General features: G+C 40.0%; 1 protein-coding gene across 5 annotated transcripts in view; it reads left to right on the top strand.

Moving 5' to 3' along the window:
* The window catches only part of LOC133642890 (TOM1-like protein 2), a 52,324-nt gene that overhangs the window by 22,015 nt on the left and 14,783 nt on the right, over positions 1 to 15,526 (top strand). For 3 of the 5 annotated variants that reach the window (XM_062037305.1, XM_062037306.1, XM_062037307.1), the window contains exons 10-12: positions 1,558 to 1,732; positions 5,239 to 5,332; positions 10,558 to 10,633. In XM_062037305.1, the coding sequence (XP_061893289.1) occupies positions 1,558 to 1,732; positions 5,239 to 5,332; positions 10,558 to 10,633 (345 nt within the window). Of the gene's footprint in view, positions 1 to 1,557; positions 1,733 to 5,238; positions 5,333 to 10,557; positions 10,634 to 13,908; positions 13,984 to 15,526 lie in introns of all 5 variants that reach the window. The other 2 variants (XM_062037303.1, XM_062037304.1) reach the window with 1 other exon arrangement.

Genomic DNA, 15,526 nt, shown 5'->3' on the forward strand with positions numbered 1-15,526 from the left:
CTCCTGGCAACCTCCCAACCCAGACTGGTCCATCAGATTGCCAGATGGAAAAGTGTGATTCATCAGTCCAGAGAAGGCGTCTCCACTGCTCTAGAGTCCAGTGGCGACGTGCTTTACACCACTGCATCCCACACTTTGCATTGGACTTGGGGATGTATGGCTTAGATGCTGCTGATCGGCCATGGAAACCCATTCCATGAAGCTCTCTGCGTACTGTACGTGGGCTAATTGGAAGGTCACATGAAGTTTGGAGCTCTGTAGCAACTGACTGTGCAGAAAGTCTTTGCACTATGCGCTTCAGCAGCCGCTGACCCCTCTCTGTCAGTTTACGTGGCCTACCACTTGGTGGCTGACTTGCTGTTGTTCCCACACTCTTCACTTGTCTTAATAAATAACTTTGGAATATTTAGGAGCGAGGAAATTTCACGACTGGATTTGTTGCACAGGTGGCATCCTATGACAGTTCCACGCTGGAAATCACTGAGAGCGGCCCATTCTTTCTTCATGCCTAAGTGCTTGATTTTATACGGGCCAAGTGATTAGGACACCTGGGGCCGTACTTATCAAGCTTCTTAGAATTACTCCTAAGAAGTCTGCTAAGAGTTGACTTAAGAGTAAATAAATTCTTCGCTGAAAGCTGCACTTAAAAGTTAGTTATCAAGCGTCTTACTCACACTTTCAGCGAAGTGTAGGACTGAATCTTAAGTGTCACACTCAGAGCTGAATTACGACATTACTATGTGCCGTAAACGGAATTTTAGGTGACGTCATTTCTGTGTCCATAGAAATGACCAATCACGGAATGGAATCCGTTGTCTAAGAATAAAGAAATATCTTGGAAATATTTAAGTGGACAATGGGAGTGTATATTTTGACAATAAACTACAAAATAATACAAAACCAACTAGTCCCCGCCGGCACTCACGCTACCGCTCCCTCTCTTCTATCGCCCACACACTCACTGACGTCACTCACCTCACGGCCACACACATACGCTACTGTCATAACATTTTCTTTCCAATTCATTAATTAGGCAACTAATTTGAAACTGGTGTGGGTGGCTCTATATATACTAGCCCACTGCAGACACATGCAGAAATCAACAAGGAATCGAAAAGTATTACATCTGTGACAAAAATAATATCCGCTCTGTCTAAACGATACCGTTTGATCAGCTGCTCGTCATCAAAAAAACAACAACAACATTGTTCCGTTCCCTGAACGTTCGCGCACGTCTCTCTGGCCTCAGTGCCATCCCCTGCTGGCAACTCCTAACCACTTAAGACACCTCTGAAGGTCTCTTAAATATCGTGGAGAGTAGGAGTGATTCTTAGACTTAAGAACGTTGATAAAAAGCTTTTATTCTTAAGTTTGAGAGTAGGACTAAATTTCGCAAATTCTCAGGACTTAAGTGTAAAATGGCACTCTAAGAAGCTTGATAAGTACGGCCCCTGATTCTCATCATTTGGATGGGTGGCCATATACTTTTGGCAATATAGTGTACTTTACTTTCTAGCTAACTGAAAAACTGACATGTCCCCGCCTGTCTTCTCTCAGATGTTGACTGAGGCCACAGATGACAACCTGATAGACCTTGGTCCAGGCTCCCCTGCTGTGGTCTCACCCAAAATCACGTCTAGTTCGCCCCCTCACAGTACTGCAGGGGGGGCCACTGCCTCCCCAGCCCATCGCCCTGGTGCAGCCGCACTCTCCTCTGCAATGGCAGGCCTTGGTAAGAACATCCATGTTGGATTTGGGATGACCGCACTCTATCAAGACACCTTGACTCAATGCATATCCTCCTGAGAACCAGTGTCCTCTACGGTGGACATTTGTTTTTTATCTATTTCTTTTGTCAGAGTTACACATTTTGTTAAAAAAGTAGACATGCTATGTAAAACACAATTGTCCACTGCAGAGAACAGTGGTTCTTAGGAAAGTATGAGCTTAAAGGCCTACTGAAATGAATTTTTTTATTTAAACGGGAATAGCAGATCCATTCTATGTGTCATACTTGATCATTTCGCTATATTGCCATATTTTTGCTGAAAGGATTTAGTAGAGAAAATCGACGATAAAGTTCGCAACTTTTGCTCGCTGATAAAAAAAAACCTTGCCCCTACCGGAAGTAGCGTGACGTCACAAGCGGTAGTGCTGCTCACAATTCCCCGTTGTTTACAATGGAGCGAGAGATATTAGGAGCGAGAAAGTGACGATTACCCCATTAATTTGAGCGAGGATGAAAGATTCGTGGATGAGGAACGTTAGAGTGACAGACTAGAATGCAGTTCAAGAGATATCTTTTTTCGCTCTGACCGTAACTTAGGTACAAGCTGGCTCATTGGAATCCACACTCTCCTTTTTTTATTGTGGATCACGGATTTGTATTTTAAACCACCTCGGATACTATATCCTCTTGAAAATGAGAGTCGAGAAGGCGAAATGGACATTAACAGTGACTTTTATCTCCACGACAATACATCGGCGAAATGCTTTAGCTACGAGCTAACGTGATAGCATCTGTCTCAAATGCAGATAGAAACAAAATAAATAAATCCCTGACTGGAAGGATAGACAGAAGTTCAACAATACTACTATCAGGAGACACCGAACCAAACACTGGACATGTAAATACACGGTTAATGTGTATTCGACGCCTGTCGAAGCCTAGCAATGCTGTTGCTAACGACGATAACTTAACAACGGGACCTCGTCAGAGCTGTGATAAAAACATTAGCGCTCCACCTACGCCAGCCAGCCCTCCTCTTGCTCATCAACAACCGTGCTCACCTGCGTTCCAGCGATCGACGATGCGGTCGGCGGCCCGGAGACTTAGGAAGTCAAGGTGAGTTCGCCGCTAGCGCGTCTTCTATCCAACAAAGTCCTCCTTGTTGTGTTGCTACAGCCAGCCGCTAATACACCGATCCCACCTACAACGTTCTTCTTTGCAGCCTCCATTGTTCATTAAACAAATTGCAAAAGATTCACCAACACAGATGTCCAGAATACTGTGGAATTTTGTCGAAGAAAACAGAGCTCTGTGTATTGTGTCCAAAAGGGTCCAAACACTTCCGTGGACCTCGCGACGTCACGCGCATACGTCATCCTCCAAAGGCGTTTTGAACCGGAAGTTCCCCGGGAAATTTAAAATGTCACTTTATAAGTTAACCCGGCCGTATTGGCATGTGTTGCAATGTTAAGATTTCATCATTGATATATAAACTATCAGACTGCGTGGTCGCTAGTAGTGGCTTTCAGTAGGCCTTTAAAAGACAGCTCAAAGACATTTGACAGCTATTTTAAAAGTTCTCTACTATGACAATGTTATCTAATTGTTAGGGATGGGCATCGAAACACACTGTAGTAACCAGACAGAAAAAAGTATGTTTTTGTGCCAAATTTCAGTGCCAAATAAATGCAGACTCAGCCACCAGCAACAATAATATTGAACAAGTACAATCTTGTTAGTAATGTAGCGTCCCGACACAGAGTCTGACGCTCTTTATTAACTTTATTGCCAACCTTAACACGCCAACAGCAACCCTCATAACACCGAGCCAGGTGCCAAAGCAACAAACCAGCACTTCCTCATACGAATTGAAGTCTTTGATGCACCATGACGGTTACAGGGAGCGAGGTTGCATTCACAAACTCCCATTAGGAGCGTCAATATGTTCTGTACTGCTGCAATAATTAGGACAATTCCTTGTAAATGTTTCGTATTTTTGAATGTATTACTTAGTTATCATTTAGTTTATATAAATTAAGTATTTCAATTGCTAGTCCATTCAAACAATGTCGTACAATTTGAAAAGAATAGTAATGTATTGGTTTTAAATGTTTTAATCACTGTTAAAGCACGGCACTATTTTTCAAGTACCGATTTGGTACTAGAGTAGTATCAGTGAAAATGTAGACAATACCCATCTTTACTAATTATTCACTTATTGCATTATTTTGTCTTTCAGTTCAGTTCAGTTCTGTTTCAGTTTATTTGGAACATGCATACGATACAATGTAATGCATCACACATTTCCAGTTGTTTCATTACAGCACGTCCGAAAAGGAGTAGGAAGAAGCAGAGTTTATTTAATCCTACCCCTTTTCATACCATAGCAATTTTATCCTACTTCCTTGTTCTCTGTAACAGAACATAATAATATAATAATAATAAATAAATAATATACCATAGTAAGTAAACAAATATTAGATACATAAATAATCTTTGTCTCAATAAATAAAAAAAGGGTTCAAAATGTTCATCGTAATTATTGTTCTGTGTATTTTTGTGAACACTTGTAGTTTGAACAGTCTCTTAAAGTGAACCATATTGGTGCTTTGTTGGATTTCTTTGGTTAATCCAGGGGTAGGGAACCTGTGGCTCTTTTGATGACTGCATCTGGCTCTCAGATAAATCTTAGCTGACATTGCTTAACACGATAAGTAATGAATAATTCCGCTGGTAATCACAATGTGAAAAATAACGTTCAAAATATAAAACATTCTCATGCATTTGAATCCATCCATCCATTTTCTACCGCACCTGTTCAAGAAGTCGCAAAAATGGTGCGAAGTATTTTATTTATTATTGGTTAGCTTCAGAATAACAATGTTATTAAAAAGAATAAGAGACTTATTATACTCTAAAAATGTTGGTCTTACTTAAAAATGCACGCGATTAGTTGTATTCAGTGTTAAAAAATATGATATGGCTCTCACGGAAATACATTTTAAAATATTTGGCTTTCATGGCTCTCTCAGCCAAAAAGGTTCCCGACCCCTGGGTTAATCCATACCATAATTTAAATTCCACATACAGACATGGTAAAGGTTTTAAGTGTTGTACAAGCATACAAATGTTTTGAATTATAGAATGGACTTTATTGTCATTATTTTTGCATATAACGAGATTAAGGACTCCAACTTAAGGTGCGGTAGTGGGAACAAATATGGGATAAAAATAAATTACACAAGATAAAACTAAGAATTGAAATAAATAGACTACTATCCAATAAAAATAATAAGCGATCCTGTACAATATACAAAACAAAATACTGTACAATATACAGAACAAGACAAGAGTACCGGAGTGATAACAATCAGTGTCGGATGTATTGCACTCGAAGGGTAATATTGCACAGTAGGGTATTAGGGTAGGATATTCCATATTTCTTTAACTGTACATATTCCACACCTGCGCTTTACTTACCTGTTTCACTTCTTCCAACCTTATTGCAGATGTGGGCTCTGCCAGTCTACCAAGCCACAAACAAGACGACTTTGACATGTTTGCCCAGACTAGGAGCAGCTCTCTGGCTGAGCAGCGTAAGAAGTATGTCTACATTTTTGAGTTGTTATCCTATTGGATTTTCCAGTCATAGAGCGTTTCTATCTCAATTGACACATTTCTATACTAACACCTTGAGTGCACAATGTTCACATTGAGAAGTACAGTACGTTAAAATGCAGTTCCAGGGTTAAATTTAGGATTGGAGATCTGGGGCATCTCAACTCTCAAATTCTTACCACCTTAAAGCAGACACAAATCACTGGAATACACTTGTAAATAAATATGCTTTAATGAAGCAAAATTATTATTATCCAAGCTTTTTTAGATTATTCTAATACACACTACCGTTCAAAAGTTTGGGGTCACCCAAACAATTTTGTGGAATAGCCTTCATTTCTAAGAACAAGAATAGACTGTCGAGTTTCAGATGAAAGTTCTCTTTTTCTGGCCATTTTGAGCGTTTAGTTGACCCCACAAATGTGATGCTCCAGAAACTCAATCTGCTCAAAGGAAGGTCAGTTTTGTAGCTTCTGTAACGAGCTAAACTGTTTTCAGATGTGTGAACATGATTGCACAAGGGTTTTCTAATCATCAATTAGCCTTCTGAGCCAATGAGCAAACACATTGTACCATTAGAACACTGGAGTGATAGTTGCTGGAAATGGGCCTCTATACACCGTTGTAGATATTGCACCAAAAACCAGACATTTGCAGCTAGAATAGTCATTTACCACATTAGCAATGTATAGAGTGTATTTCTTTAAAGTTAAGACTAGTTTAAAGTTATCTTCATTGAAAAGTACAGTGCTTTTCCTTCAAAAATAAGGACATTTCAATGTGACCCCAAACTTTTGAACGGTAGTGTAACTCTGGAGAGAACGTTTTATATTTGTATACAGTCAATAAAAACAAGCTTTGTAAACCACAAAACATGTTTGCAACATTATCCTGCTATCATTCACTTACTTAGTACCCTAATTGTCACAATACCAACCACATGGTTGCGTTTTGTTTTTTTTGCGTGATACCAGGATGAAGAGATGGTAGGCGAAATACAAGCAGAAGTTTATTTTATTAGGCACCAAACAGAAGTGAAATGGGGGAGCACTGACGTGGTTGAAGCAGCAATCAGGGGTGGAAAAACCGAAAGCTTACGTTTAGGCAACACGCATTTGGCAATGTTTGACACGAACATTGAAGGAAACAATCAACTCAACAGTCAGTTGAGTCATCTAATCACCGCACTGTGGCAGGTGAGCTCATCAGCGCTGAAAACAAAAGTTAAAATGAAATGCATGCCAAACAACAAAACTCCCATGACGGACCACGACAATAACTTTTGGTAAACCAGCAGAGTAATGTCGTATAGTTTTCAAATAATATTTACCAACCTGAACCGTTACCCGTTTCATCACAGCCAGTGTCATTGTCAATCTGTCGGGGCACTTTTTGTTTAAAAAAACTTTGGAACATTTCCGCCGAGGACGGCGGAAAAGATCATCAGGACTCCTTTTCCTCCGATCCAGGAAATTGCAAAAAGCCGCTGCCTGACCAGGGCTCAGAAAATCTGTATAGACTCCTCCCACCCCCACCAAGGACTGTTTTCACTGCTGCACTCTAGAATTTAAAGTTAAAGTACCAATGATTGTCACACACACACTAGGTGTGGTGAAATTTGTCCTCTGCATTTGACCCATCCTCTTATTCACCCCCTGGGAGGTGAGGGGAGCAGTGAGCAGCAGTGGTGGCCGTGCCCGGGAATCATTTTTGTTGATTTAACCCCCAATTCCAACCCTTGATGCTGAGTGCCAAGCAGGGAGGTAATGGCTCCCATTTTTATAGTCTTTGGTATGACTCGGCCGGGGTTTGAACTCACAACCTATCGATCTCAGGGTGGACACTCTAACCACTAGGCCACTGAGTAGGTAGAAAGAGGTTCCGCAGCCTCCGTAGCAGAACCTCCAGGTTCTGTAACAACTTCTTCCCTCAGGCCATAAGACTCTTGAACGCATCATAATAATCCCCTCAATTCCCCCCAAAAATGGATTAAGTGGCTGGAATATAAAGACAATATAACATACATCTATAAACGTGGATGCTATGAAAAAGTGCAATATATTTATCTTTATCTATTTATTTATATCTGCACCTTATTGCTCTTTTATCCTGCACTACAACGAGCTAATGCAACGAAAGTTCGTTCTTATCTGCTGAAGCGCTTCTTCTTCAGGAGAGGCGCAGGTAGACTGTATGCAGGCTACTTCACGCAGCTGCTGCCTCTCTGTTGAACTCCAGTACTGCACCTTACTTACGAGATATTTATTTTCCTTCACAAAATTAAAATTCAGATTGAAGGCTTTTCCTAAAACATCCGTGGCTTGAGCCCTGGTGGCCACCACCTAATGCTGGCCCTGGCACTGTCAGTTCCCACACTGCAAAAAGTCAGTGTTCAAAAACAAGAATAAAAATGAGGGGTATTTTATTTGAACTAAGCAAAATTATCTGCCAATAGAACAAGAAAATTCGGCTTGTCAAGACTTTCCTCCTGGTACCCTAGCACCTCCAAAACCCTCAAATCTAAACTCCAAACATCCCAGAACAAGCTAGTCAGGTTACTTCTAGACCTCCACCCCAGATCCCACCTCACTCCTACCCACTTCTCCAAAGTGGGCTGGCTCAAGGTGGAGGACAGAGTTAAACAACTTGCACTGAGCCTAGTCTATGAAATCCGCTACACCTCCCTGATACCGAAGTACATGTCAAACTACTTCCTTAACGTAAATGACCGCCATAACCACAACACCAGGGGGAGCTCCACTAACCACGTTAAACCCAGATTCCGATCTAACAAAGGTTTTAACTCATTCTCTTTCTATGCCACATCAATGTGGAATGCGCTCCCAACAGTTATAAAAGAAAGGGCATCTCTATCCTCCTTCAAAACCGCAATAAAAGTTCACCTCCAGGCAACTACAACCCTAAACTAACACCCTCCCCGGATTGCTAATAATCAAATGTAAACAATCAAATGCAGATACTTTTTCTTATGCCTTCTGATCTCTCTCTCTCTCTCTCTCTCTCTCTCTCTCTCTCTCTCTCTCTCTCTCTCTCTCTCTCTCTCTCTCTCTCTCTCTCTCTATGTCCACTACTTGCTGTCCATATCCTCCCCCCCCCTCCACACCCCTGATTGTAAATAATGTAGATAATTCAATGTGATTATCTTGTGTGATGACTGTATTATGATGATAGTATATATCTGATAGTATATATCTGTATCATGAATCAATTTAAGTGGACCCCGACTTAAACAAGTTGAAAAACTTATTCGGGTGTTACCATTTAGTGGTCAATTGTACGGAATATGTACTTCACTGTGCAACCTACTAATAAAAGTCTCAATCAATCAATCAATCCAAAACAAGTAAATTTAGCTAACCTCAATTAACCCAAAAATACCTTAAAATAAGTATATTCTCACTAATAACAAGTGCATTTTTCTTGGTAGAAAAAAAAAGAAGACCTTTTTGCTCAATATGTTGAAAAATATTCTTAAATGAAGTAAATGCTAGTGCCATTATCTTGACATAATGATATGCATACATCATGATTTTTTTTTTCATGCTTGAAGTAAGAAAATATTACTTTAAAAAAGTAGTTTTATACTTGTGAGTGTTGATGACACAGCTTTGCAACAGTTGATATTCTAGTTTCAAGCATGTTTTACTCAATATAGGTCATAACATCTCAGCAACAAGCTGTAATATCTTACTGACATCATTTAGGAGCAAAACCCTTAAAACAAGTGAAACACTCTAACATAAAATCTGCTTAGTGAGAAGAATTATCTTATCAGACAGAAAATAAGCAAATATCACGCTTATTTGTGATAATTAATCTTACTTAGATTTCAGTTTTTGCAGTGCACTTGTGATTTAGGGTTATACACTGCAAAAAGTCAGTGTTCAAAAACAAGAAAAAAAATACAAAAATGAGGGGTATTTTATTTGAACTAAGCAAAATTATCTGCCAATAGAACAAGAAAATTTGGCTTAACAAGACTTTCCAAAATAAGTAAAATTAGCTAACCTCAATAGGGATGTCCGATAATGGCTTTTTGCCGATATCCGATATGCCGATATTGTCCAACTCTTTAATTACCGATACCGATATCAACCGATATATACAGTCGTGGAATTAACACATTATTATGCCTAATTTGGACAATCAGGTATGGTGAAGATAAGGTACTTTTTAAAAAAATGAATCAAATAAAATAAGATAAATAAATTAAAAACATTTTCTTGAATAAAAAAGAAAGTAAAACAATATAAAAACAGTTACATAGAAACTAGTAATTAATGAAAATTTGTAAAATTAACTGTTAAAGGTTAGTACTATTAGTGGACCAGCAGCACGCACAATCATGTGTGCTTACGGACTGTATCCCTTGCAGACTGTATTGATATATATTGATATATAATGTAGGAACCAGAATATTAATAACAGAAAGAAACAACCCTTTTGTGTGAATGAGTGTGAATGGGGGAGCGAGGTTTTTTGGGTTGGTGCACTAATTGTAAGTGTATCTTGTGTTTTTTATGTGGATTTAATTAAAAAAAAAACAAAAAAAAACGATACTGATAATAAAAAAACGAAACCGATAATTTCTGATATTACATTTTAACGCATTTATCGGCCGATAATATCAGCAGACCGATATTATCGGACATCTCTACTTGTGAGTGTTGATGACACAGCTTTGCAACAGTTGATATTCTAGTTTCAAGCATGTTTTACTCAATATAGGTCATAACATCTCAGCAACAAGCTGTAATATCTTACTGACATCATTTAGGACCAAAACCCTTAAAACATGTGAAACACTCTAACATTAAATCTGCTTAGTGAGAAGAATTATCTTATCAGACAGAAAATAAGCAAATATTATTTGAGATATTTAATCTTACTTAGATTTCAGTTTTTGCAGTGCAGATGTTGCACTAAACATTCACAAATTAGAACGTATAAAATTTGGTGATCATCATTTCCGGTAAATGTATCGATTTGGGACAGCACGACACGTTCCTAGTATGGAAGTATTCATTTTTGGCTCATCAACACATAGTTCTTCATGCAGTACATTGTTGCCGTGCATCGAATCATCAGTATGTCATTTGAGTTATAAACCAAACAGCTTTGTTTTGGTTAGCGACTGAGGGGAAGCGGCTCCATCTGTGTTTGTGATCTGTGTTTGTTGTTGTGCACAGTGTCAAATATGAGGACCCTCAGGCTTTGGGCGGTCTGGCCTCGGCTCTGGACGTCAGACAGCAAAACGCAGGAGGGGTGAGTGCATTCGACTGTTGGTTAGGAAAACTTTCGCACACATGCACCTTCACAAGGCGGTCGGAAATACTGAAATGTTCACGGCCACCATCTGTGTGCGCTGTTGTCAACTCAAAAGAGGTGTGTTAATAATGGTTCTACACTCCCCACTTGGCTGCGGAACAGATTTCACATTTTTTTGTTTAACACACATTGCATTATGTGGACAAAGATATCGGGACACACTATTTAATCACTTAAAGGCCTACTGAAATGATTTTTTTTTATTCAAACGGGGATAGCAGATCCATTGTATGTGTCATACTTGATCATTTTGCGATATTGCCATATTTTTGCTGAAAGGATTTAGTATAGAACAACGTCGATAAAGTTCGCAACTTTTGGTCTCTGATAAAAAAAAAACCTTGCCCCTACCGGAAGTAGCGTGACGTTGTCAGTTGTTCACTCCCTCATATTTTCCTATTGTTTTCAACACAGCTAGAGCTATTCGGACCGTGAAAGTGACGATTACCCCATTCATTTGAGTGAGGATGAAAGATTCGTGGACGAGGAACGTTAGAGTGACGGACTAGAATGCAGTGAAATACTTTTTTTTTTTTCGCTCTGACCGTAACTTAGGTACAAGCTGGCTCATTGGATTCCACACTCTCTCCTTTTTCTATTGTAGATCACGGATTTGTATTTTAAACCACCTCGGATACTATATCCTCTTGAAAATGAGAGTCGAGAACGCGAAATGGACATTACAGTGCCTTTTATCTCCACGACAATACATCGACGAAGCTCTTTAGCATATTTAGCATGAGCTAACGTGATAGCATCTGTCTCAAATGCAGATAGAAACAAAATAAATAAATCCCTGACTGGAAGGATAGACAGAATATCGACAATACTATTAAACCATGTACATGTAACTACACGGTTAATAGATCTCAGCCTGGCAAAGCTTAACAATGCTGTTGCTAAAGACGCTAAGGCTAACTTAGCAACCGGAGCTCACAGAGCTATGATAAAAACATTAGCGCTCCACCTACGCCAGCCAGCCCTCATCTGCTTTGCTCAGCAACACCCGTGCTCACCTGCGTTCCAGCGATTGACGGCGCGACGAAGGACTTCACCAGATCATCCGTGCGGTGGGTCTGCTAGCATCGGCTAGGCGTCTGCTAGCATCGGCTAGGCGTCTGCTATCCGAGTAAGTGGTCCTTGTGTTGCTACAGCCACCTACAACGTTCTTCTTTGCAGCCTCCATTGTTCATTAAACAAATTGCAAAAGATTCACCAACACAGATGTCCAGAATACTGTGGAATTATGAAATGAAAACAGAGCTTTTTTGTATTGTATTCAATGGAGAAGGCATACCTCTGTTCCTCGGGCTACGTCACGCGCATACGTCATCCTTCGAAGGCTTTTTCAACCGGAAGTGTGGCGGGAAGTTTAAAATTGCACTTTATAAGTTAACCCGGCCGTATTGGCATGTGTTGCAATGTTAAGATTGTATCATTGATGTATAAACTATCAGACTGCGTGGTCGGTAGTAGTGGCTTTCAGTAGGCCTTTAAGTTAAGTCTGAAACTTTACACATGTGAAAAGCTTGTAGAAATGCATCCCAAAAATAGTGGCTGGTTTTCTTCCTAAAGACCAGGTGTCCCAATAGTTATGTCCATGTGGGCGAGCTGCATGTCATGTTTTGATATACACTATATTGCCAAAAGTATTTGGCCACCCATCCAAATGATCAGAATTAGGTATTCTAATCACTTGGCCCGGCCACAGGTGTATAAAATCAAGCACTTAGGCATGGAGACTGTTTCTACAAACATTTGTGAAAGAATGGGCCGCTTTCAGTGATTTCCAGCTTGGAACTGTCATAGGAGGCCACATGTGCAACAAATCCAGTCGTGAAATTTCTCGCTCTTAAATATTTCAAAGTCAAGTTGGCTGCATCTAAGCTATACATCACCAAGTCCAATGCAAAGCGTGGGATGCAGTGGTGTAAAGCAGTGGTCCCCAACCACCGGGCCGTGGACCGATTGGTACCGGGCTGCGGCCGCACAAGAAAATTTTTTTTTTTTTTTTTTTTTTTTTATTATTTTTTTTATTAAATCAACATAAAAAACACAATATATACATTATATATCAATATAAATCAATACAGTCTGCAGGGATACAGTCCGTAAGCACACATGATTGTATTTCTTTATGACAAAAAAATAAAAATAAAAACAAATTTTTTTTTTTTTTTTTACTACCCCCCTACATGGGACAAATTTTCAAGCATTGACCGGTCCGCAAGTACAAAAAGGTTGGGGACCACTGGTGTAAAGCACGTCTCCACTGGCCTCTAGAGCAGTGGAGACGCCTTCTCTGGACTGATGAATCACACTTTCCCATCTGACAATCTGATGGACCAGTCTGGGTTTGGAGGTTGCCAGGAGAACGGTACATTTCGGACTGCATTGTGCCGAGTGTGAAATTTGGTGGAGGAGGAATTATGGTGTGGGGTTGTTTTTCAGGAGTTGGGGTTGGCCCCTTAGTTCCAGTGAAAGGAACTTTGAAAGCTCCAGGGTACCAAAACATTTTGGGCAATTCCATGCTCCCAACATTTTGGAGCGGGGCCCCTTCCTCTTCCAACATGACCTGTGCACCATTGCGCAAAGCAAGATCCATAAAGACATGGATGACAGAGTCTGGTGTGGATGAACTTGACTGGCCTGCTCAGAGTCCTGACCTGAACCCGATAGAACACCTTTGGGATCAATTAGAACGGAGACTGAGAGCCAGGCCTTCTCAACCAACATCAGTGTGTGACCTCACCAATGCGCTTTTGGAAGAATGGTGGAAAATTCCTATAGACGCACTCCGCAACCTTGTGGACAGCCTTCCCAGAAGAGTTGAAGCTGTAATGGCTGCAAAAGGTGGACCCACATCATATTGAACCCTATGGGTTACAAATGGGATGGCACTTCAAGTTCATATGTGAGTCAAGGCAGGTTAGCTAAATACTTTTGGCAATATAGTGTATGTGCCTCCAATCACACATTCAGACATACACAGTTTTCTTTCATTTGCAATGTCAGGTACCATATACATCATAAAGATGCATTTGTTCGCACCCTCTATTTTTCTTTTTCCATCTTGACAAAGTGAACCTCCTGTTCCTTCCTGTTATTGTCCTCCTTCAAGAGTCTCTACTCGCGTATTAGCCTTGGCCTCTTGCCTGTTCTGTACCTGCGTCTTCTCTTTGAGTTAAGGTGTATTTCTGTTGTTGATTCAGCTGAGGGTAAAAGGGGATGATAACCCAGCAGATCAGGAGCTGCCCATAGACAGCTGGCTTATTACCCAAGGAATGGTGAGGACTCCATCATTAGTGTGTCCTCCTCCTAATCCCACCCCGACATTACCACCTGTTTCATTTGGCCTCATCTATAATCCACAGCTGTTCATTTCCAGCCCCGAAACTAGTCTTCCCTCTCCCAACTTCATGTCTAGTATAGATGTTGGTACTGACACCTTACCCCTTAATCTCCCCTTTCCCTTAGGGAGCAAATGGCCATTACTCAACCTTTCACTTGATTTCATCATCTTCCTAGATCCATTTTGTTTCAGTAGGACACTAAAACTATTGTTCTGGTGCCACATTTTCAAAGTGACAGATTATGTATAAGACACAAGCGCCTTGATGTTCTTAGCATTGCTCGAATGTTTTTAAGCACCGTCTACAAAAAGACTATTCCAAGATACTTTATATGACAGTGCTCTGGTGTTACTAAAGTACCGTATTTTTCGGAGTATAAGTCGCACCGACTGAAAATGCATAATAAAGAAGGAAAAATACATATATAAGTCGCACTGGAGTATAACGTAGGGTTGGGTATCGTTTGAATTCGAACGATTCCGATTCCGATTCCGATTCCTGGCGATTCTCGATTCCGATTCTTTTATGAGGCAGGGTCAAAAAAAAGTTTAGGATATTTTAAATGAGCTAGCTAACCTACAGTCTTTCTGAATGAAATAGTCTGACATTCTCCATCAATTTTAATTCTATTAACTTTTTATGAACTTTACTATAAATTCCTCACAGGGCTGTTTTCAACTAGAATATAAATATCAAATCTATGAACTTGAATATAAATATTATAAATTATGAATACATTTTCCCAGGGGTACACTTTCCTCAAGAGAGCTTTATTTTTGAAAACTTCATGAAAACACATTTACACACACAAGTGTATGATGCTGCAGGAAACCTCATGAAAACACATTTACACACACAAGTGTATGATGCTGCAGGAAACCTCATGAAAACACATTTACACATAAGTGTATGATGCTGCAGGAAACCTCATGAAAACACATTTACACACACAAGTGTATGATGCTGCAGGAAACCTCATAAAAACACATTTACACACAAGTGTATGATGCTGCAGGAAACCTCATGAAAACACATTTACACATAAGTGTATGATGCTGCAGGAAACCTCATGAAAACACATTTACACACACAAGTGTATGATGCTGCAGGAAACCTCATAAAAACACATTTACACACACAAGTGTATGATGCTGCAGGAAACCTCATGAAAACACATTTACACATAAGTGTATGATGCTGCAGGAAACCTCATGAAAACACATTTACACACACAAGTGTATGATGCTGCAGGTACTTAAAAATGTTACCGTGCTCCCACTGATGGGCTAACCTGGTGCAGAAAAGCAAATAAACAATAAGAAACAACTTGCAAAACCCAGTCCAGATTAGCAGCAGGTACAGTATAAAATCAGAGACAGTTCTTGTTTAGGAAAATGACCATATCCGCCTTCTCAGGCAGGATGCGTGAGCGTTCTGGACAGATAGTGTCTCCTGCTGTGGAAAATACACGTTCGCT

Source organism: Entelurus aequoreus, linkage group LG25, assembly GCF_033978785.1.
Source record: "Entelurus aequoreus isolate RoL-2023_Sb linkage group LG25, RoL_Eaeq_v1.1, whole genome shotgun sequence".
In the NCBI taxonomy this organism is placed as follows: domain Eukaryota; kingdom Metazoa; phylum Chordata; class Actinopteri; order Syngnathiformes; family Syngnathidae; genus Entelurus; species Entelurus aequoreus.